This window comes from Setaria viridis, chromosome 3 (genome assembly GCF_005286985.2).
Source record: "Setaria viridis chromosome 3, Setaria_viridis_v4.0, whole genome shotgun sequence".
NCBI lineage: Eukaryota > Viridiplantae > Streptophyta > Magnoliopsida > Poales > Poaceae > Setaria > Setaria viridis.
Genome location: NC_048265.2, coordinates 15,932,056 through 15,953,460, shown reverse-complemented (window position 1 = coordinate 15,953,460; position 21,405 = coordinate 15,932,056). Strand labels below are relative to the sequence as shown.

Below are 21,405 nucleotides of genomic sequence, written 5' to 3'. Positions count from 1 at the left end.
AGCCAGCCTTTGCACTCTTCCTGCGTGGTGCCGTTCGCCGCTCCGGCTGCTGATGAAGCGGCAGCAGACTAGCAGAAGTTGCACAAGTGGCTTGATGCTTTTGGTGACGAAGTTGGTCGGCCGCTTCAGTTTCCTCAAGGACCGCTTCTCCTGCAGTAGGGGCGAGTTTGCCTCAACCTCCAACTGCGCCGGCGGTGGTGAAGAAGAACAGAGTACAGAGCATAAAGGGGTGACCGCGGCAAGAAGTGATCTTAGACCTCTCCGTCGAGGGGTGATGCCGGGTTACAACAACGCGGCCTGGCCTCCGGAGATGGCTCCTTTGGAAGAGGCCAGACAGAGGGTGGGGCTCTGAACGTGCCCGCCGACGTGGATAACGTTCACAGTTCCCGGCAAGCTCCTCGATCCTGTGCAGCAATCATCACTTGATCAGCTTCCTCCATAATTAACTTGGCATCTTCCTAAAAAAAAATAAACCTGGCATCGACATGGAGAACGAAGGGTGCTAATTCGTCTGAGAGTCTCGGGAGAGCACATACATGAGGCCTCTTTGGTTCTTGAGCACAAACAAAAGTACTTTACACGTCTCTGTTAACCACAGACAACTTGCAAATTTTGTCTATACTATACTCATCCGATTGTTTCCAGTATCCCTGATAACACCTCAGAACGCCTGACGGTATTAGAGTCCTTGTCCACCTGGTTATATCGAAACTATTTGAAAGATCATTAGACCCAAATTGCCAATTTTCAACTCTAGCAAGGTTTTGTTTAACAACCTCTGGCATCTCACCACCATTCAGGAATCCCAGAACCCCTTCATTTACTCCATTCTTCACCGAAGCCCGTTACTAATTCGCACATCATTGGTAACAGTCTTTGGCAATGCACGTTACTTTTGTTCTTGCCTCAAGATATAAGCCGCTCCACCATTTCAAAATTGACAAGTTCATGGTTCTAATCCTAGCCCCCGTCGCTCGCCTACTCGTGCCCTAACAAGTCGCCACGGTCGACACTCGACAACCGCGCGCCATCCACCGCTGATGGATCCGCTGTGCACGTTCGGCCTCCTCATCTTCCTCATCGTCTTCTCTGGTGACCCGTGCACGGCTGCCGCCTACTTTATATGCTTCTTTTTACATATCGCTCCACTTTAATAAACCAACACATGTTCTGACATTATGGTTCTAAATCCAGATGCTCTGTCTGGTGCCGTTAAAATTAGTATTGCACATGGAATATCTTAATGTATAATTTTAGAAAAATATTTCATAATATTTATTTGTAAAGGGTTCAAGATCCTTATAGATTCATCAATTAGTAAGGTGATGCGGAGAAATATAACGCTTGCATCATTTTTTTAAGGATAACACTTAATTTATGTGTGCAAGATAAGTGGGTTGTCATAGCTAGAAAATCTCCCAGAATCCGACCAAATCCGAAGGATCCAGGCTCGACTCCAGGTCACCAACACCTAGATCGAGACTCAGATCAATCGACAAGCCCACTCTTGATCCACAACCTCCAGGCATTCTCAGAGCCGATCCAGGCATAGCAGATCCGACCATCGACGAGGTGACCGCGCGGGAGGTCGGCTGAAGCCAATTCGTGAAGAAGTGGTGGACCAGAATGCCCACCCACCAGCCCACCCACCAGTCAACAACAACGTCAACCCTCCTGCTAACGACAACGCCAACAACGGCCGTCACCACGACAATAATGACAATCGCCGTCGCTGTGCGAGAGGCGATGATGGCGATCGTGGCTAACTAGAACGGCAACATGATCTTCGTGAAGAGCTGCGCGACCTTCACCAGCAATTGACATCCGTCCCAACCTCAATAACTGCCACTATGAGCGTGAAGAGGCTGAGCTCCGCCGCTGCACCGAGTACGACCGTGACTACAGAGCTCCTAGACTCAACCGCAACATTGAACACGAGGACCATCGTCATCAGGCAGATGAGATGCATCGCTGCACCAACTATGACTACATGTACGGTGGCCCCGTATACAAAATTTATATACTATTTCTCCATAAAATTCTTAAGTTTTTGATCCCATACAAAATTACCACCGGCCCATTTAGAAGCTAGGGATCACATGTCAATCGGTCCACCAGCGCGGCAAAATCACCTAAAGAGGGTTATTTCAATAATTTCCCAAATTTTAGGAATTACTAAATATCCAATTTTATAATTGAGATACGTCAACCTTCGATATGTTGGAGGTTACGTAGACTTTCTCTTTTTCTTTAACACGATGATGTATGATTGTATGGTGTGCTATAATAAGTGTTTCCTCTGTTTGCAACACCGACGTAATTATATTATATCCATTTCAAAATTCAATTTTTTTAGTTTTGTTAAGTCAACTTCCTCTGATTTTGACTGAGTTTGTAAAGAGAATATACCAACATATACAGCATTAAATCCATTAAATCGATCATAATATGTATATTGATAATGTATTAATTTGGTATTATAGGTGTTAATATAATTTACATAAATTATATTTAAGTTGGAAAAAATAGCTTAAGATAAAATTAAAATATTTCATTTTTCAAGCGGGGAGTATTGATTATTATGATCAGCGCTGTGATTTCTACTTTCCAAAAATAATCATGGGTTTGTTTTCTCCGTGTATATTAGGTTTCTCGACATTTTTCAGCACCATCTATTACTACCGTCTATAATTTATATATAGATAAGTGCTAAAGTGCATGATACACAACATAAGTAGGTACGGCAAATGTCGTGCCTCGTATACAGAGAGGCAACACAAATATGCCAGCAGAAACATCCTTTCGAGTTTCGACTATAAAAACATCAGTACAAACGTCTAAACCAGATGGTAAGATTGATGGTTCTGCATTTCAACATACGTGTGGGAACAAAAAAACTGAGCATCAAGAACAACAGATCAAATTAAACTCAGAGGGAAGAACAAATCTGCTTGTAAGGGGATATCCTCAGAAATGCTTTCCAGACAGATACGGTTAACGCCAGTGTTAACTGTATCTAGGTGGTGGGCAAGCAGAGGCTGTCCACCCAGCACCTCTAACACCAATTTGAAAGTGTAGGAATGCATAGGAAGCTTTAACACAATGCTCCAAATAATGGAGGGCCATCTCATTCAGATATATCAAACGTTGACAGTACAATCTTTGTGCAGATACATGGAGCATCGTGAAGTCTCGCAGGACCTCAAAGGTTAAAAAGCTGATACCAAGTAGGCTAAACAATCCTGGCCTTTCGAAAATTTACGGTAAAAACACACAAACATGTAAGTACGCTCTCTTAAGAAAACCATTTAACCCTAATCAATAACATATAATTTAGAACGAAAGATCCAACCAACCTAGAAGAGGCATAATACTAAATATCCATTCACCAGTGTGTTGTTTTTTTAAAAAAAAACATGTTTCTATCTTTGGTTGCATCAGATAGCTGAGTGAAAAAAATTGATGTTGGAACAACAAAATCTGACAAGAATTTCAAAAAGCTTTAACTAATTTAATTGCACACCACTGCAATTGCAACTGCAAAGGGCCCTAACTACTTCAAAAGGGGGACCTTTTCAAGCTACTAGAACTGAACCAAATTGTTACTCCTTACCTGAGATGGAGAAAACAGTACATTCCATGTTCAGCTGTAGCACATTATTATGTAATATACACGAAAGTTTGGAATTTTCTAGAAAAGTTCTGTGTTTTATTAAGAAACGTAAAACTGCACATGTCAAAAGAGAGTAGAGTAACACAAATATGACATCCTAAACTCTACTTATCATGTACTGGAATGCAATATATTTTGCAATTTTTTCCTAGAACATTTTAATAAAGGAAAACGTGATGACAAAAAGCAAAATACATGGTAGACCTTGTAAGGCCAAAACATTTCTGCAACAACTGATTTCTCCCTAATAACAGCAACTGATTTCTACTCCTATCAATTTGAAGATATATTTGTTTCAGAAGTGATACTAACAACATGTGACATTTTGATCTCATAGTAACATAGTGACGACGCATCATTGTGGAATAATTTATTTGCCAGGGAGAGCCACACATATAGAATGGACAAACGTCGTACTTCAATTCAATCTTGTCCTCATGGTCTTTAACTCCTATCAATGATCCAATCATTTAGGCAAACATCATACACGTTTGAGGTTTTGAACATCAGAGGGGCATCAAAATATGAAATAACTGAATCAGAAATTCAACATGGCAGGACAGATCTTATATTCAAACCCTAATGATCAAGAACGATAATGAAGATGGTGCGATCATAATTTAAACTTCATGCCCATTAAGTATGTTTTTGGGTAAAATTCGGGCCAGCCAAATCAATAGAACTTAGCACAATTCACGGTAAACTTATTTCAATAAGTCTTCAATAAAGCTACTGGATCAGATTAATTAGAATATGGACATAGATATGGAACTCTGGTTCTAAATTTAGTTCGATGACCAATATAAAAGTAATCTATAAAAAAATGTATCTGCTAAATATGTTCTTTACAAAGTCAATTTACAATAGATCCATGTCTTCTCTAGCATAATTTAAAAAATATACTAACTAGATTGATAACATTGCATAGAATGTGGAAGATACATTTTGCATTTCCCCAACTTAATGTAAAACTGGAACATGAGTTTATTGATAAAAGCATATATGGAGGCTTTTGGGAGACTGTTTTAGCAGGAGTAATAAGGATTTTACCATACAAAATATTTATATAATTCATGACACAGCAAGAAACTTAAGTTAACAAATACAAAAAGAAGCATCATAAATAACAGCGGAGTAATAGCTCCTACATGCGTATTCTTTTAACGTGACTGCTAAGAACCGTCCAGAAAACAGGTTTAGAAAATAGATGGACACAGGAATGTGTTAAAACCAAAGAACAACACCTGAACAAACAAAAAAACACTCAATGGCTGAACAACAATCAGCACAGTAGTTGTTTCAGAGAGTGGGAGTAAACTAAATGGATGGACTGAAAGGGAAAAGGAAGAAGTGAATAGATGAAACATTGCAGACCTGTATGGATAGGGAAGATGGCTCTAGGAAATTTAGAGATTTAGTTCAATTTTGTACTGAACCTACGGATTTGGATCCCAACCTCTGTATATAAACAGGCCGCGAAAGTGCATTAGCATTGTTACTTTTTTAGTACTTCAAAATGGATAATCCTATTTATTTCATCATGATTCAGTGCCTTATCCAAGAACTAGAGAAGTAATAAACATATCAACAAGGGTACACAGAACACGAATTATATGCATGTAAAAAGAATGGAAAAAATAACAAATAACTACTTAATGTGAATGTGTAAACAGGAAGCACAAACTTACATTGGAGCAGCCTTTTGCAAGTGCTTGGAGAATTCACTAGGAAAGAAAGGCACATTTAAGAAGATGTTGTAAGAGGCCATCACGGGATCCTCTTCAGGGATGGCTTTGATATCTTTATATGACAACACCTTCTTGTTAACCATGTCCAGGGTAACCACGCAAGTCTTTGCACCAGCATCAAGAGTTTTCCTCTCCCTCAACACGAAGTAGATGATGTTGGGGTTGTCCACACTCATCAGTGGGAACAGCGGCGCAATGCGTGGAAGCTGATCATCGTAACCTTCCATCTCCCAGAGCTCATGCGACTCTATCTTGAGATCCTCCTGCCACCTCATTTCATCATAGCCATGCACCAATGTCGAGATAACAATGGTGAAACTAGAACCAGCAGATACCATTGGGAAACTGTCATCATGGACAACATTGATGAACTTCATTGTTTCATCCTTGGTGATGCACACAGCCCGGAATACCTGTGGCAATACGCTGCGGAAGGGAACAGGGTAGCCAGGCAAAACATAACCCACAGGCAACGCGAGGTACTGAAGCTCAGGGTTATCATTGTTCACATCGCAAAAGATCACACCCCTGTAGTAGTCCACCCAGCACAAGTACCTGGCATAAGGAACAACCTTGTGAGCTTCCCACCAACCATGAATGTCACGAAATGTAGGCTTGCCATCACGGACGCTCGTGTTCTTAACCTCCCACTCGCCAGCAGCGCCTGCCCCATCCGAGCGGAGCCTGAATAGCTCACCTTCCAGAGGTGCATCTACATCGTCCTCAAGCTTGGAAAGATTAAGACGGAGCTCAGCCACCACGAATTCTTCTGAATCGCCAGTGAGCAAGAGGCCAATACCTCTAAAGTTTGCCATACGATGCCGTAGCCTTCTCCTCCAGGATCCCTCCTCTGCTGCTGCAATCTCCTTTACTGTCGAGTAGTAGCGCGGGACCAGTGAGAGCTTGGGGCCAGAGGTGTAGGCCCAGTAGATGAAGTAGTCAATCGCTTTGCCCGTCAGCCCCTCAAAGTCGACCTTCAGTCGGAAGAGGACGGCCTTGCCGTGGGCCGCCACCACAGTGTCGAAGCAGGACAGATCGTGCCCCTCCTCGAGGTGCACGCATAGACGGGATGTACCCGGCAGTGCGCTAAGAATGAAGGAGACGCGAACCAGTTCGCTATTGCTAGCGCATACTTCTGCAGATGTCACCGCGTTGTTGCGAAAGGAGTCGAGGTCCTTCAGGAAGATTTGATGATCCAGAACCACCCAGTCAGGGATGGAAAAGAGACGATTCGATTGGACTTCCATGGGGCTGCGGGCTTCAATGGGGCTCTGCTGACAGCTCTGAATAGCAGTGGCAGAGCACACTGTAAATCACACAAATAAGAGTACAAACATTAATAAATTATGTTTAAATATTAAGATGGTACCTCCTATAAAAAGGTAGCAAAGTCATAATATAATTCATTAATTCAACACAAACCAGGATCCAAGAGCTAAACGAACCAAACCTTTTCGATTTGGAAAACAAATCAGTTAATTCATATTTTCCTGTTGCTAAAATAAATCATCACATGACAAAAAGGTGAAGGAGAAAGGCGTGCCCGCCATGATGCGCAGCTTCGACCTGTAAGGCCCTGTTTGGTAGGGCTTCTCAAAGTGCTTCTCCACCGGCTTTTGGTGAAGCCCTACCAAAGGGTCAATTTCAAAACGGCTTCACCACCAAAGCCGGGGAGAAGCCGCAAAACGGCTTACACTAGAGAGGAGAAGCCGAAAAAAGTGGCTTCACCGGCTTCTCCTCTCTCTCCAAGCATTAAGTGATCATAAAATTACATATATTGCCATTATGAAGCCGTTTTACCAAACGTTTTGCAAAACGGCTTCAGCTTCACTAAAAAAGCCACTCCACCGAAGAAGCTGAAGCCGAAGGCGTTTTATAAGAAGCCGAAGCTCTACCAAACGGGGCCTAAATAAATCAAGGACTTTACTAACGCCTGCACATGCAAGATTTGGGGCGACGGCATCCACAGTCCAGGTTCAATGAACTGGACTGCCCCTGCTACCGCCGGCAATGGCGCCGCTGGCCGCGCCACCCACAAGCCGCCCTCCACCCCGCCATTAGCTAACTGAGGAAGCCGCTCGCCCCCGCCGTCGGCCCTTCCCGCCGGTTGTCGTACGCCGCCCGCCGCCCGCGGCACCTCACCTCGCCACCCTCGATCCGCCACCGCCGCCGTGACTACTGCCGCCGCCAGACACTCTAAGCCCGCCGGCCATGGAGCCCTCCCCCGACGACCCCGAACCGGAAACCCTAACCCAGCCACCACCATGCCTCGATCCGAGAGAGGAATGGGGAGCAGGAGCAGGAGGAGGAGGAGGACCCACCTTGTCGCCGGCCGTCTACCACCACCGACCAGAGTTGGACGAGTACGAATCGTCGGAGGAGAGAAGAGAGAGCTGTTGAGAGCACGGACGGAGAAGTCTGGCTGTGGAGATGAACTCTGGCCGGTAGGGGGCCGTAGCCCGTAGGGGAGGGATGGCGGAGCCGAGCTATCTAGGGTTCGTAGCAGTGGTGCCGCCGTGATGGTGACGAAGAGGGAAAAAAAAGGGAAAGTGGTGGTTTTGGTGTTGGAAAGAGATAAGGAAGGGAAGGGGGACGGAGGGGACGCACAAAGCGGATGGGAAGTATGCACGCATCGGTACCTAATCCCGGATCCGGAACATACGGGCCAACAAAACCATTTGGGCTTTAGCGTCCCGTTCATATAATTTGGGTCATGCTTGCTGCGGAAATCAAATTCACAGTAAGGATTCCTTTGGAACACCAAGGGATATGCTGGAACGTGTATAATTAAAACATGATAAATAATTTTATAAATAAAATAAGATAACAGTTATTATAGGAATCCAAGTAAGCAATAATGTTCTCGTGCGATGATCGGCATATTACGGTAGAAATATGGGAAATTTTCAAACAATCAGAAGCTTGTCGTTGAGCAATAATGATTAAGCAGAAGTTCATTTCTAGCTCAGCTAGAAAATACAACACAAATATTTCATCTCATATATAACCCATCCCCCGACACTCTTAGAAACCTTTTTATACAGATGTATGCACACTAAATTGTCTCGTGCATTTCCTAGACTTTTTACCATAAGCGGTTCACAATCCTGAAGCATATATAAACTGCAGGACAATATATAGGGTTATTCCAAAGAACATGAGAACAGAGATATCTATACATGTACAATATAATAAATATCAACTGTGAAAATAGAATTGGCATGCCTCGTGACTCCAAGACATATCTGTAGACAATGTTCTTTGTGCCTTTTCCGTGGGATCCATATCCTTATTTTTTCTAGCAAGAGCCCATGTTGTCTTACGAGAAACACCTCTAGGTAGAGCCACATACAGCTGCCCATGTGAAAAAATAGGTTCGGGGAGGTAGATACCTACATTTGGTATTGTCTGACCCGGCGCTTTGTTAATGGTCATAGCGAAGCTTAAGCGAATGGAAACTGCTTGCGCTTGAACTTGAAGGGAAGAAATAGATCTTCAGAAGGTGACATTGGTATCCTTGGTATCCTGGTATGAATACCCTTTTCCCTGCATGCTGGCCATTAACAATCTCATCATCGATATAGTTTTTCTGGAATCCTCTAACGATCGATCGGGAGCCATTACATTACAGAGGCCATTGTGAGGATCAAGATTACGGAGGCCATTACAGAGTTCTTTATCGTCAGCTCGTGTGGAGGCAACCATTTGGTGTGATTGAATTGAGAAAATCCAAAGGATAATTATTTCGTGGGTCATCCTCTACTGAGTCAATTGTAGCACACCTGTTTACTGCCGGGGAACCTATCAATCATCATTGCATTCACTGCATCCACATGCTCATTCCTAGTGGAAAGGATAGCATGCTCACGCATGTAGCTCTTGATGTACAATTAACATGAAGGTTCGGGAATACGTGGTTAGTGAGCATATCAATATAGATGTCTTATGAAGGGCTATCAACAGAATGTCATCAGGCAACTGCACATAATCATCATCAAATGTTTCCTCGGTGCCATTATCGATCCTCAATAGATAATCTGCAAACCATGTGTCGCACTGGGCTCTCATGTTCTGGGTCAGTCGGATGCGCCTAACACTTTGCCATATGTATGACCTGAGCAAAGTAGCATCAGTGATCTGTGCTCTTGTACCATGGGCCACAACAGGAAGAACCTCTCTAAAGTCACCTCCAAACAACATTACCTTACCACCAAATGGTTGTGTACACTCGATTACATCTTGCAGTATCCTGTCTAGTGCCTCAACTGCCTGTCTCTTAGTCATTGCTACCCTACCCCAAATTACCATAGATGCTCTCCTAAGTAATTAGGCTATCCCACTCTGCTTTGTAAAACTACACATAGTATTATCACTTAACTTGATTGGAATCTTGAACCGAGAGTGGGCAGTGCGTCCACCAGGTATAATGGATGCTGCTATACCGGATGTTGCTGTAGCAATGGCGATTAAATCCATAGAGCGCACCTTACAAGCAATGCTTTATATAGATAGGTCTTACCGGTGCCGCCGAGACTATCCTCAAAGAAAATCTATCCCTTGCCCTTGATAACATGGTCAACTATGTCCTCAAAATCGGCCCTTTATTCTGCATTAAGCGTATCTATGATCTCCAAGTGTCTCTTCATAACCGAGATTCTGCTCCTCTGTAACCTCCCTGTAATGGTCTCTAGAGCATTGATTGTCTGCACAAAATAAGGAAACTTATCAACATTATTACCAATTATACAAATGATATGCAAAATTTAGTGGGGTAAAATTAAGTTTTTTCCATACAAAATTTAGATCAAACTAACCTGACCCATGTAGTTCTAGAAGACCATAATGCCTGATGTCTTTTCCTGTGGACGTCAGATTGTAAGAAAATCACGGAGCACCATCTACTCAACCACAGTGTTGTTGTCATTAGCACGCCGAAAATCCTCAGGCAATGATTCATAATGCTTGTCCCAAAGATGGCGCATATTGGTGCACTCGCAGAACACCATAATAGTGGCAAAAATCCTACAGAGAGAAGAAGGAAACCTGACCATAGCACATTCAATCAGACACTGACCTAATGACCTATTAGTATCTACAAACCCCATAGCTTCAGTAGCTGCTCTAAAAGTCTCATTTGTAATACCATACCATGTTTTGAGGTTCTCATATGAGGTTGCACCCCTCACATGGTTGAGCAGCACCTGAAGGTAGTATCTATCACCTTCAGAGGGATTTACATACACCAATCTACTAATATGAAGCCTGTTTCTTTTTGCAAATCTGGGTTTCCAATATTTTCCAGACTTGTTCCATGTGAAGTACTCTGCAAACTCCTTGTACAGGTACTGGTGGGCGTTAGGATTAGTTGCATTCATCTTGAAGTACTCAGTTAGCATTGGCCTCTGGGATTTTTGACACTGCACAACATCTTTCAGGTTGTCTGTTGACTTGTAGGCAACCATGTGCAAATTAGGAAGTTGTACTTGCATCTGCAGGACAGGTGGCCACATTGAATACAACTTAAAACCAAACAACATATAGACTTCTTCTATAGCTGTAATCATTCTTGCATCATGGTACTGCTTGATCTCATTGATTACCATGTGCTCATTTCCTTTTGCATCAGCGGTAAATGATGCCCCATCATGACCTTTATATATGTATTTGTACAGATATTTAACCGACTTGATGTTGCTACAAATCTCAATATTGATATAGCAGTTATACCACCATTCACTATACCAACCTTTGTTGGACTCCTTCAGTTTCAGATCCAAATATTCCTACACCTTCTTGGGCCACAGCGAGAATCTGCAACCCCCAACAACCCGACCTTGTTTACCCTTACTAATTACAGGCTTCAAGTGATACAAATACCGCCACAGATCAAAATGCGAGCGAATTCGAAGATATGCTTTGCACAGATGTATAAACACAGCAATGTTAAGAATGGAGTTAGGATTCAGGTGTACCAACTCGATCCGATAGTAGTGCAGCAGGCCTTGGAAGAAGTCCCCACACGGGATCCTGAATCCACACTCGAAGAATGGCGCGAAGACCACCATCTCCGCCATGTCATCCGACAGGAATTCTTGCGGCGGTGGGCTTCCACTCCAACAGCGCCTGCGGCCTGAGGAGCCTCTAGTCAACAAGGTCTTGGATGCGCTCTTGCGTCATCACGGACTTCATTCAGATGGAAGATGGCTCCGGGGCATTCACTTGCGCCATTTCTTCGAGCTCGACGCCTTGCGATTTAGATCTAATGTTGGCTAGGATTTTGTTGCGCATACGGCAGCGTGGCGGCTCGGGTGGCAGCGGCATGGCGGCTCGGGCGGTGGCGGCGGCGCGGCCTAGGGTTCGCAAGTGTGGCAGCGAAGTGCTTAGTGGGCCCAAGGCGGTGGCGTTGAAAGTGTTCAAGATAAGATTGAAACGGCTCCGTGACCCCTCACGCTTTTGAAGGGGATGATGACGTAACTCACGGATGAAAATTGCTGGCCTCCCGTTATTGCGGCGTAACGCGCCGGGCAAAACTTGCAAGTTTTTCCATTAGCGCCGCGTGTGTGGGATGGAATCTGTGGGTTTTTCCATTAGCACCACGCGCGTGGGATGGAATATGTGGGATTTCTGTTGCGCATTTAACGGCGTGCCTCCGTGGCCCTGCCAGTCCTCGTCCTCGAGGGCTGGGCGCCTAATTCTACTCGGAGTATCTCCGCGACTCCACCAATCCTTGTCCTCAGGGGCTGGGCACCTAATTCTACTTGGTGTGCCTCCGCGGCTCCGGCAGTCCTCGTCCTTGGGGGCTGGGTGCCTAATTCTACTTGGCGTGCCTCCGTGGCTCCGCTAGTCCTCGTCCTTGGGGGCTAGACGCCTAATTCTACTCGGCGTGCATCCGTGGCTCCGCCAGTTCTTGTCCTCAGGGGCTGGATGCCTAATTCTACTCGGTGTGCCTCCGTGACTTCGCCAGTCCTCGTCCTTGGAGGCTGGGTGCCTAGTTCTAGTTGGCGAGCCTCAACGGCTTAGCTAGTCCTTGATCTCAGGGGCTAGACGCCCAGTTTCAAGGCAATACGCCTTTGTGGCCTCATCAATCACTAGAACCAGATGCAGGGACATATTTTTTCTCAGCTACAACTCTATTTCCTGGAAAGACTACTGACAATACACATTACAAGCTACTGTGAACAGCTCTGGGACAGCTGACATCCCAGGATAAGAAGCTGCGACACAGAAAAAGAAAAAAGCACAATACATGAAAACTGTGTGACACACTTCCCTAGCGGTGTTCTGGACAAAGTGGTGGAGTTCACGATACAACCTCCTCACAAGGATTCTTCTAGCATCGTTACCTCCCGACTTCACCGCAGAGACTGCAAAGGAAAGGAGCACCCTGGTTTTCATCACAAGAATTCTTCTGGCATCACGCTTCCGAGTGGGTGCTACTCCTATCAAAGATCATAAGCTTCAAGCCTACAAGCGCTATTACTCGGGCCATGGCTCTTCGTGATGAATGTTGGTCTATTTATATCCTGGCCGCGTGCTAACATCCAAAGTGCTACAGTGGGCCCGTGAGGGTTCACGACAAGGCTTCCCAATACTGGTATGGCTCTACAGTGTTCACATGACGCTCAGGCTGATCCATAACTACTGCTAAGAATCTCTTAGTCGCTCAGGCGATGCAGTACTCCCATGAGCAGGCATTTTCGTCACTTACCTCTCATTGCACGACTCCTTATCCTCAGGGATTAGGATGTGTACTTTTGGCCGGTAGGCCTCCACAGCTGTGCCTATCCTTGTGTTCAGGCACTAGAATCTGCTTCAAGAAATAACTTTTTCTTTTTTGACTATTGGACCGATTATTCTAATCGCTTCAATGTCGAGGGCTACTCCTATGAAGTGCATCTTGTGACGTCCTCCGTAACCTTCGCTTCAACTTGCTGGACACCGGTGTCTATCAGTTCGGCACTCGACTTCTCTGCGTGGATGGCTCTACGCTCGCTCGAATTTTCTTCTTTTTTGGGCACTGCGCAGCCTCTCCGACACCATGACGCCATCGCAGCTTTAGCCGACTACATTCCAAGCTTCACTGTGATGACCTCAGGTTCCTGTTTGCCTACACATCGCTTGGGGGCTTGAGGGATATGGGTACCCCATGGGTCCCTACCGACCAAGATACTGGCTGGACCTGACAAGTGGGCTCGCCTGACCAGGGCGTGCGGGCTAAAAACATAAAGATACTTGGAGCACAAGACAAGGCAACTAGATAGTTCAAATATGTCCGGATATCGTCGAATGCGTATGGTAGTTCGACTCAGATTACCTTACATGTAACAACCGAGTAGATTAGATTCAAACCGACTTGTAACCCTAGGTTGTCAACCCATATAAGGCGGCCAAGCGAGCCTCCCGAGGGTATCAGATTTGGCATCGAGCAATACAAACCACAAAAATACAGGACGTAGAGTATTACTCTCCGGAGGCCCAAACTTGTATAAAACCCTCGTGTCCCTTCATGTTCTCATGATCACCTTCAAATTTTTTGTTTTGCAATCGCCCTCACCTACAAATCAACCACTTGGGTAACCCCCTGGTGGACTGCTGGGCTTATAAATCTAACACACGCGTGGTAAAAGTGCGACATGCGCGCGTGGCCCGTGCCATAAGGCATGACAAGACATGATGGCGCGATCGCCAGGCAGCGCCTCGGCTCCCGTACAGCAATCCTCAATCTCTCTGCCATGACAAACGGGCCAAGCCTAGGATAGCGGCCTGGGATCCGAAAGACAGCCCATCTACTAGGCTTGCGGATGTCCTAAGGCCCATTTATGATTAGAGCCAGGGACGGATGGGTGAGAAGGTCCCCGCGACTATGAGTCAGGGCGCCACGCAGCCCCCGACCTCTCACCCCTATGTTTGAGTCCTGATGAAAGCCCCCCCCCCCCCCCCGGGTAATCCCAACGAGGGAAGGCAACGAGCCCCCTAATCTCCCGTGCCGGAGGTCGGGGACCAAAGCGAGTGAGCAACCAGGATTAACGGGATGTCTCCCAATGAGACGCAGCCAAACTCCTCGCAATGAGGAGGTGATCGTTCCGCTCAAACTCCCCTAAGATGCTCGGCCGAGCCCACCCGCTCGGGCAACGCGATAAGAGACGTGCAGCTTCCTGTAAGGGACCAGAAAGGGCCATCCCTGACCACTCTAGCACACACCTGAAGGGGCCACGGGCTCAGGGGCTCGAAGCAGCTGCTCGCAAGGGCAACTCACGCCAGCACGGCAAAAAAAAGAACAAGCATTTATTCTGAAAGGTAAATCTTACAAGAAGAGCGCTCCATGCGCCATTTACAGATACAAAAAATTTTGGTGTCACCATGGGAGGCAATGGCCCACAAGGCATGCTACTACAAGGACGGCGTGAAGAGGTAGATGCTCATGTCGCCGACCTTCTTGTAGCACCAGCACCTCAGGGACTACCTGTGCGGAGGCAGTGCCGAGGATGAGAGCACTTTAAGCTCCAGCAAGTGAGGCCACCATCTCCCCTGGTGAGAGGGCCACTCTTAAAATCTCCCATCAGAAGCAAGAGGGGGTCGTGGTTGTACCCAACAAGCTCAGAAGCAGCGTCACGGCGTCCTTCGTCGAGCCCGCTAGTCCGCCGAGGAATTGAATGGGAGCCCCAAAGCTCCAAATGGTTTCAGAAGGACCTAGGGGGTGTTCTTGCGTGTTACCGGTTCCTCCCGCCGGATCTGTGAGGATCTTGGAGCAAGATCGGCAACGGGAACTCGTGTATGCTAAGCCCCTGCTCGCCTCCCACCTCCTCGTCCCCTCCCACGTCGTCGACTCCCAGCCCCGCCCCGGCCACGATAGCAACGTCACGAGCCTGCTCGACGTCGCCCGTGCCTCGAGCGGCGATGGCTTCCTCCTCCTCGATTTCAGGGATGCCCGTGCCACGGCACCCGTCGTGGGCAGGCTCTGCGCCCGTGCCGCTCAAGCACGCCAATCGGTCGGCATCGACATGAACCCCGGAGTCACGCGCGTCGTCTGCAACCCTCTCAACGGGCAGCTCTTCCGCCTCCCTGACATTGACTCCACGAGCGACACCATGTCCTGCCAATTGTTCGGCCTCCACACTCGGTCCGAACGCTCGCATGGGCCGCCTGACAGGCGTCGTCGCTGACCTCGTCGAGGACCACGGCGGGTAGGAGCAGAGCTTCGTCATGCGCTAGTTTCTCTCGCAGACAGGGGAGTGGGAGAAGCTGGTCGGCTTGCCGTCCCCGCTCCCGCTTGCGCGCAGGATGGTCGTAGACCACGCGGTGCTGGACTTCGCCGGCCAGCTGTGGTGGCTCGACGTGAGTTGGGGCGCCGTCTCCGCCGACCCACTCAGCGACCGACCGGAGCTCCGCTTTGTAGAGCTGCCGAGGGGCAGCATGACGAAGCCTGTGCAAGGGCTGCGGCGCTTGGCACGCACCGCCGCATGGGGTCAGCGTAGGGAAGCTGCGCTACGTCGAGGTGTCCCAGAAGGAACCTTTCTTTCTCAGCTCGTATGTTCTTGAAGATGACTGCAGCTCCTGGATGCTGGGGTGCAATGTCGCCCTTAGCGCACTCTAGAAGACTCATGGCCGCACGTCTGAGGAGAACGCGCCACGGATTGGTGCTATTGACCCACTGAAGCCTAAGGTTTATGTCACAAGTGATAATTTTGTTTTCGCTGTAGACATAGATGAGAAGAAGCTGGTTGGGTTCTCAGCGCTAGGTGAAGGTGCAGGACAAGCATCATTCTCCTCTGGTTTTCTTAAACCATGTGTGCTCCCATCGGGGCTTGAATCAAGCTGTATCCCATCTGCAGGTCAGTTACTTATCCTGTTATCCATCATCATTTACTTATAACTTATCCTTTTCCTCTCACGCTAAAGGATATTGTAATCTTGACTTAATTCTTTTCAGAATTCCAGTTCCTAGATGTGAGAGTTGCATTCTTTTTTAGATGGAGGGAGTACAGGACTAGGCTGGCTGCATAAGTCCAGAAACGAATCCAATTCAAACGAAACCGTATTATTGACAGTCCGGTCAAAAATGAAAAGGAAAAGCGTTCGAAAGACGGAAAGGTTGGCAACTTTTCCCCTGCAGTTCTCCTGCAGGGAAGCCTCGCAATCCGAGATGCGCGCACCGCGTCTACTACTCTACATGCACCGGGCCTCACAACCGCAGTGGCAAAACGCCGCCGCTGCTCAGAAAGAAGACCGGGCGCTCGGTGGAACAAGCCCACGAAAGGAGGGCGCTGGGCCCTCCCACCGCCATTGCTGTCAGAGCTCCGTGAACCAAGCCCCCGTGAACCCACCCAGCACCTCCTCGGCTTCTCCGATTCCGTTCCCCCAACTTCTCCACACCACCACCCGGTCTCTCTCCGAGAGCGCAAAACCCCCTTCCTACCCCACCCCACCGGCCTCCTCGGCCGCCGAAATGCAGCTCCTGCTCCACCGCTCCCTCTTCGCCGCGGCGTCCGCGTCCGGCCGCCTCCGCCGCGCTCTCTCCACGGCCACCCCGGGCTCGCGCCCTCCCTGGGCGCTGATCCACCGCATCTCGATGGCGACGCCGTCCCCGCGGGGTGCGTCCCTCTCGCTCGCCCCGCCCCCCAGCCCCTCCCACGTCGTCGTCCCCAGGCGCGTCTACGACACGGGCGCGGACCGCCCCGAAGAGGGCTGCATGGACGTGCTCGGCAGCGGCGCCCACGCCGCGAGCGCCGAGGGCTTCCTCCTCCTCACGTCCTTCAAGTTCCGCGTCCGGGAGCACCCGCTCTCGAAGCTTAACATCCTCCCCCTCGAGGTGCGCGCCAGGATCCCCCCGTTCGAGGTCGTGTCCCAGTACTTCTCGCGCTTCGTCTGCAACCCGATCAGCGGCGAGATGGTCCGCCTCCCGGACTTCGACGCCCAAGAGAAGAACATGAGCGACCAATACCTCGGCATCATGACCGAGGCCGCCGGCCGGAACGGGCCGCCCGAGAGGTACGCCGTGGCGCAGCTCACCGACGACGAGGACGGCGAGGGTGGCGGGCGGCGCTTCTCCTGGCGCCGGTTCGACTCGGAGGCAGGGAAATGGGACAAGTTGGTGATGCCGTCCCCGCTGCCGTCTGGGCGGCGGATGGACTTGAACCACGAGGTTCTCGCCTTCGGTGGCCGCCTGTGGTGGGTGGACGTGAGCTGGGGCGCCGTCTCCGCCGACCCGTTCAGCGACCGGCCTGAACTCCGTTCCATCAAGCTGCCGGCAGGCAGTGTGCTTCCTGACCAGAAGGGCGAGATGAAGCCGCTGATCAAACGGCGCCGCATCGGGGTCAGTGACGGGAGGCTGCGTTACGCCGAGGTGTCCGGGGATGAGCCATTTCTGATCAAGTACTTCACGCTGGACGAGCAGAGTGGCTGCTGGACACTGGACCATCAGGTGCCATTTGCCGCTCTTCTGTCCCGTGACGGCTGTTGTCCGGCACCGTTGCTTGGCGCTATTGATCCGGTGAAAGCCGACGTTCTCTACCTGTCAATCGACAGAGAGATTACGCTTGCTGTGGACATGCGCAGGAAGAAAGTAACCGGGGCTTCGCCGTTAAATCAAGTTCGTCCAAATAAGTGCTCGTCAAGTTTCTTTCTTCCATGCGTGCTTACGCCAGGGCTAGCATCAAGCCCAATTCCAGGTGACCACATTGTACATTTACTTCGAAACAGTTTCACTTCTTTAGTTACTGCCAGTTAGTATAAATCTGTGCTCATTGTTCGTAGCCTGATCCGAGTGATCAGTTTTATTCACTAAGAATAAACTTTGTCAGGCAAGAAGGGAGATGCTGGAAACAAGACTTTGGCGTACATCCTCCAGGCAGACAGCGAAAGTGATGAAAAGTATCATGTTGGGTAAGCCTTCTTTGGGTGCTCTCAGTCCACAATGCTTCTTGCTTGATCCCCTATTAGTTGTACATCCCCAGTTTGTCGTCCCTTCCAGTGTCCTACTGCATTTCTTGTAAATGCACCTGTTAGGGTACCCATACGGTATATGACTTGTAAATCACTGAGGTTACTCTGCACTCTGCAGCCAAACAGCTATTTTCTTTTTTTTTTGAAGGAAAAATAGCTATTTTCAACTCGTCCTCTTTCGACTGTCCTATATTGAATTGGGGACACCCATGTAGCCTAACGGTAGAGTACAGGATTGTGGTCATTGACAATATTGGCATTTCCATACACATAATTGACAAGTTAATGTTTTGTACTACATGACCCTGGGCTAAGTTTTGCCAAATTCACTAGTTATTTAGCACTGCATTCCTGACATTGGGCTCAAGCTCTGTCACTGGTGGTTGAGGTCGTGTGTTTAGGTCTGGTTCTCGCTTTAATTTAAGAAACAAGTTCCTCTTCCGTACTTTTTTTTCCTTTCTTGAAGCGAATGGGAGAAGCTCCACCCATTCCTTAAAGACACAACAAAAGTTAGAAGTTACAGCATACAGCAACCTTGTTTCTAAATCAAGTTTTTCATGGGTTGCACCCTTGTTGGCGTTTCAGTAGAACTTGTGATACTAGTTAAGGTCCTGTTTCTTTGAGCTTTTGCTTTCCGAAAACTAGCTTTTGGCTTCTCGTCCTAGAATGCTGGCTTTCTGAAAGCTGGGGTTCGTTTGGCAACCTAGTTTCTTTGAGGATGAGAATGGCCGGGCGAGCAGGGGTGGAGGGAGGAGGGCGGCGGCGGTGGCCGGATCCGGAGGGAGGACGGTGGCGGGCGACGAGGATGAGCAGGGCCGGAGGGAGGATGGCGGCGGGCGACGAGGACCGCGGCCCGACGCGGATGCGGAGAGAGGTGGAATTGATAGGGTTTGACGGGGAAGAAGGAAAAAGAAACGTACCAATTTGCAACATTACCGATGGCAGGCGGGTAAATAACGCCATAAGCTCGCCGTAAGCTTATTTTTCTCTCCTTTTGAGCTTTCCATTGTACCGTGACTTTCTAGAGCTTTTGGCCCACGAAAAATTAGGCTCGAAAGGTTGCCGTTTGTTTAGGCTTTTGTCTTCTGGGGGCGAGAAGCTGGCTGAAAGCCCAAACAAATAGGGCATAAGTTTCACAGTCTGTTTATGCTATCTATGCCAGGCGTTGACTCATTGTCATTCGTTAGGCTTGTATCCAAATTGTGGCAGATCACTTTTGTTGAAGTATGCTGCTTATTATTCCAACTTCCATGTAACTGAGGCTAACTCAGTTGTTGGAGGTGCCCTCACCCACCCAGGTTTGAATTGGGGTGCTTTTCTTGTAATAAAAAGATGCTTGCAATTCCTACTAGTTTGTAAACTACGAGATTGTCATAATTTTTAAGAAACTGAAATGTTCAGCCTTGCCATCCAGTTGAAACCCAGCTATTCGTTGTCCTAAATTATCAACTGCGAACAAACAAAACATGCTATTTTATTTGAGGCAATTCCTTACACACCGTTAAAAAAGTTTGCAATTCCCTACGTACCACTAGAAAAGTTCTAGTGCCTCTCACACCATCGGTTCAATTTTGATTGGGCCTTAGTACCACCACCGTCTAGTTTAGGAGGCAACAGAGTTAACAACGAGACCACATGTCCATTTTGCCCCTCTATTCCTCTTCAACCTCTTTGTCTTCTCTCTAACACGATTTCATTGACCCGATTTTGTCCGGTGGGCAACTGGTGAGCTCCTCCATCTTGGGCTCGAGCTGCCGGAATCCCGAGGACTGCGGCTTGCGGAGTGCCTTCTGCTGCCCTGGCCATCCATGTCCGCCTCTCTAGCCGTGCTGTCGCCTGTCGGCCGCCCTTCCTAGCTCCGTGTTCCCGATCCCGTTGGGCGTGCTGCTTCTCGCACCCTCGCGGTCTCGTGACGGACGCGTCGAGGCTCGGGCACCTCCACACCATCTCGCTGATGTCGTCCTCCGCCGCCTCACTTGCGCTCGCCGCCGACGCTCGCGTCCTCACCACGCCGGGCCCCCTCTACTGCTGGCGGCAGCAGCGCTGATGCTGGCACGGGCGAGCTTATTATCCGACTGTGCCCGAGCACTGCGGCCCGTGCCGGTGCGCTGGAGGAGCTAGCGGGCTCCGCGGCGGCGCTGCCGGCATTCTCTGCTACGGCGGACATCTTCGCGGTGGCGGCGCTGCTCGACTTCGCCGGCGAAACCTCCTTTCCCATCGTGCCGCGACTCCGCGAGCGGGGCAATGCATCTCCGTGCTGCTAGCTTCGCGTCCTCAGCCGCCAGCTCGCCATGTGTGGTTCCTGGCGCAGGAGTCCGGTGCAGCGTGGGGCAGGTACCTGTCCCCACCAGCTCGCCAAGCAATGCAGGCCATTTGTCATTTGTTCGGCTTGAAACGGGCCCAGCTTGTAGTAGGGGCATTTTGGCCATTTCCATAGAAATCTGATGGATCCTGAGAGCTTAACGGCGAGTTCTGCTAACGGAAGTGACAAAAGTGGCCTTAATGTCAACTCAAAATTCAACTGATGGCACGGAAGGGACTAAAACTTTTCTAGTGGTATGTAGGGAATTGCAAACTTTTTTAATGGCGTGTAAGGAATTGCCTCTTATTTGATTTTGCAACGAACACGAACATATTATGTTTCGATAATCATTAGTTTATCAGTAAAGGTACTAGGTTGGAAATACTAGTGATCTAGTTTATAATTGCGTTTATGCTGAACAGCTATTCGACAATCTTCATGTTCTTATTCTAGCATGTCCCTAACATTCTGCATTTCGTTTTCAGGGATTATGAAATTTCAACTGGCAGTGGCGTCTAAGTCATTTGGGCAGCTGGTTAAGGAAGTTTGTGAACCTTTCATTTTGGAGAAACTCTGGTGAATGTTTTTTTTTTTTTTTTGGGGGGGGGGGGGGGGGGGGGGGGGGGCGCTTCGCTGACAACAAACTCTGTTATTTTGGGGGGAAGTCTGGATGATGTTCCAGGGTATAAATTAGCATGCAAGACAATACGCTGATCATTTCCTGTGGAAAGTTCTTGCTT

The 21,405-nt window shown here is 48.3% G+C and overlaps 3 protein-coding genes and 1 pseudogene across 4 annotated transcripts; 2 read left to right on the top strand and 2 right to left on the bottom strand.

The window, feature by feature from the left end:
• Positions 1 to 3,093: 3,093 nt before the first annotated feature.
• LOC117848657 (uncharacterized) lies at positions 3,094 to 8,036 on the bottom strand. 2 transcript variants are annotated; one of them, XM_034730145.2, is made up of 3 exons: positions 7,743 to 8,036; positions 5,362 to 6,727; positions 3,094 to 5,131 (listed from the first exon to the last, which is right to left on the bottom strand). In XM_034730145.2, the coding sequence occupies exons 2-3, from the start codon at positions 6,666 to 6,668 to the stop codon at positions 5,110 to 5,112; spliced, it is 1,329 nt and encodes a 442-aa protein (XP_034586036.1). In that variant the 5' UTR covers positions 6,669 to 6,727; positions 7,743 to 8,036; the 3' UTR covers positions 3,094 to 5,109. The 2 variants fall into 2 exon arrangements, with proteins under 2 accessions (XP_034586036.1, XP_034586037.1); XM_034730146.2 differs by having other exon boundaries at positions 3,094 to 4,124; positions 7,743 to 8,034.
• A 2,283-nt stretch (positions 8,037 to 10,319) lies between these two features.
• Positions 10,320 to 11,495, bottom strand: LOC140222172 (uncharacterized). Its single transcript, XM_072292377.1, has 3 exons — positions 11,394 to 11,495; positions 10,522 to 10,910; positions 10,320 to 10,443 (listed from the first exon to the last, which is right to left on the bottom strand). The coding sequence occupies exons 1-3, from the start codon at positions 11,493 to 11,495 to the stop codon at positions 10,320 to 10,322; spliced, it is 615 nt and encodes a 204-aa protein (XP_072148478.1).
• Positions 11,496 to 15,087: 3,592 nt separating this feature from the next.
• LOC140222171 (uncharacterized) lies at positions 15,088 to 16,015 on the top strand (annotated as a pseudogene).
• Positions 16,016 to 16,405: 390 nt separating this feature from the next.
• LOC117847520 (uncharacterized) lies at positions 16,406 to 21,263 on the top strand. Its single transcript, XM_034728733.2, has 3 exons — positions 16,406 to 18,089; positions 18,222 to 18,303; positions 21,151 to 21,263. The coding sequence occupies exons 1-3, from the start codon at positions 16,481 to 16,483 to the stop codon at positions 21,182 to 21,184; spliced, it is 1,725 nt and encodes a 574-aa protein (XP_034584624.2). The 5' UTR covers positions 16,406 to 16,480; the 3' UTR covers positions 21,185 to 21,263.
• The last annotated feature ends 142 nt before the right edge of the window (positions 21,264 to 21,405 follow it).

Excerpts from the sequence above, each read along its gene's own strand:
- LOC117848657 (XM_034730145.2), bottom strand. The coding sequence starts at position 6,668 with ATGGAAGTCCAATCGAATCGTCTCTTTTCCATCCCTGACTGGGTGGTT. Across the intron at positions 5,132-5,361 it reads TTGCAAAAGGCTGCTCCAAT|AGGTTGGGATCCAAATCCGT; the intron begins GTAAGTTTGTGC and ends GTTTATATACAG.
- LOC140222172 (XM_072292377.1), bottom strand. The coding sequence starts at position 11,495 with ATGGCGGAGATGGTGGTCTTCGCGCCATTCTTCGAGTGTGGATTCAGG. Across the intron at positions 10,911-11,393 it reads ACTACTATCGGATCGAGTTG|ATGCAAGTACAACTTCCTAA; the intron begins GTACACCTGAAT and ends CCTGTCCTGCAG. Across the intron at positions 10,444-10,521 it reads GCAGCTACTGAAGCTATGGG|GATTTTTGCCACTATTATGG; the intron begins GTTTGTAGATAC and ends TTCTCTCTGTAG.
- LOC117847520 (XM_034728733.2), top strand. The coding sequence starts at position 16,481 with ATGAAAAGGAAAAGCGTTCGAAAGACGGAAAGGTTGGCAACTTTTCCC. Across the intron at positions 18,090-18,221 it reads AGCATCAAGCCCAATTCCAG|GCAAGAAGGGAGATGCTGGA; the intron begins GTGACCACATTG and ends AAACTTTGTCAG. Across the intron at positions 18,304-21,150 it reads GATGAAAAGTATCATGTTGG|GGATTATGAAATTTCAACTG; the intron begins GTAAGCCTTCTT and ends TTTCGTTTTCAG.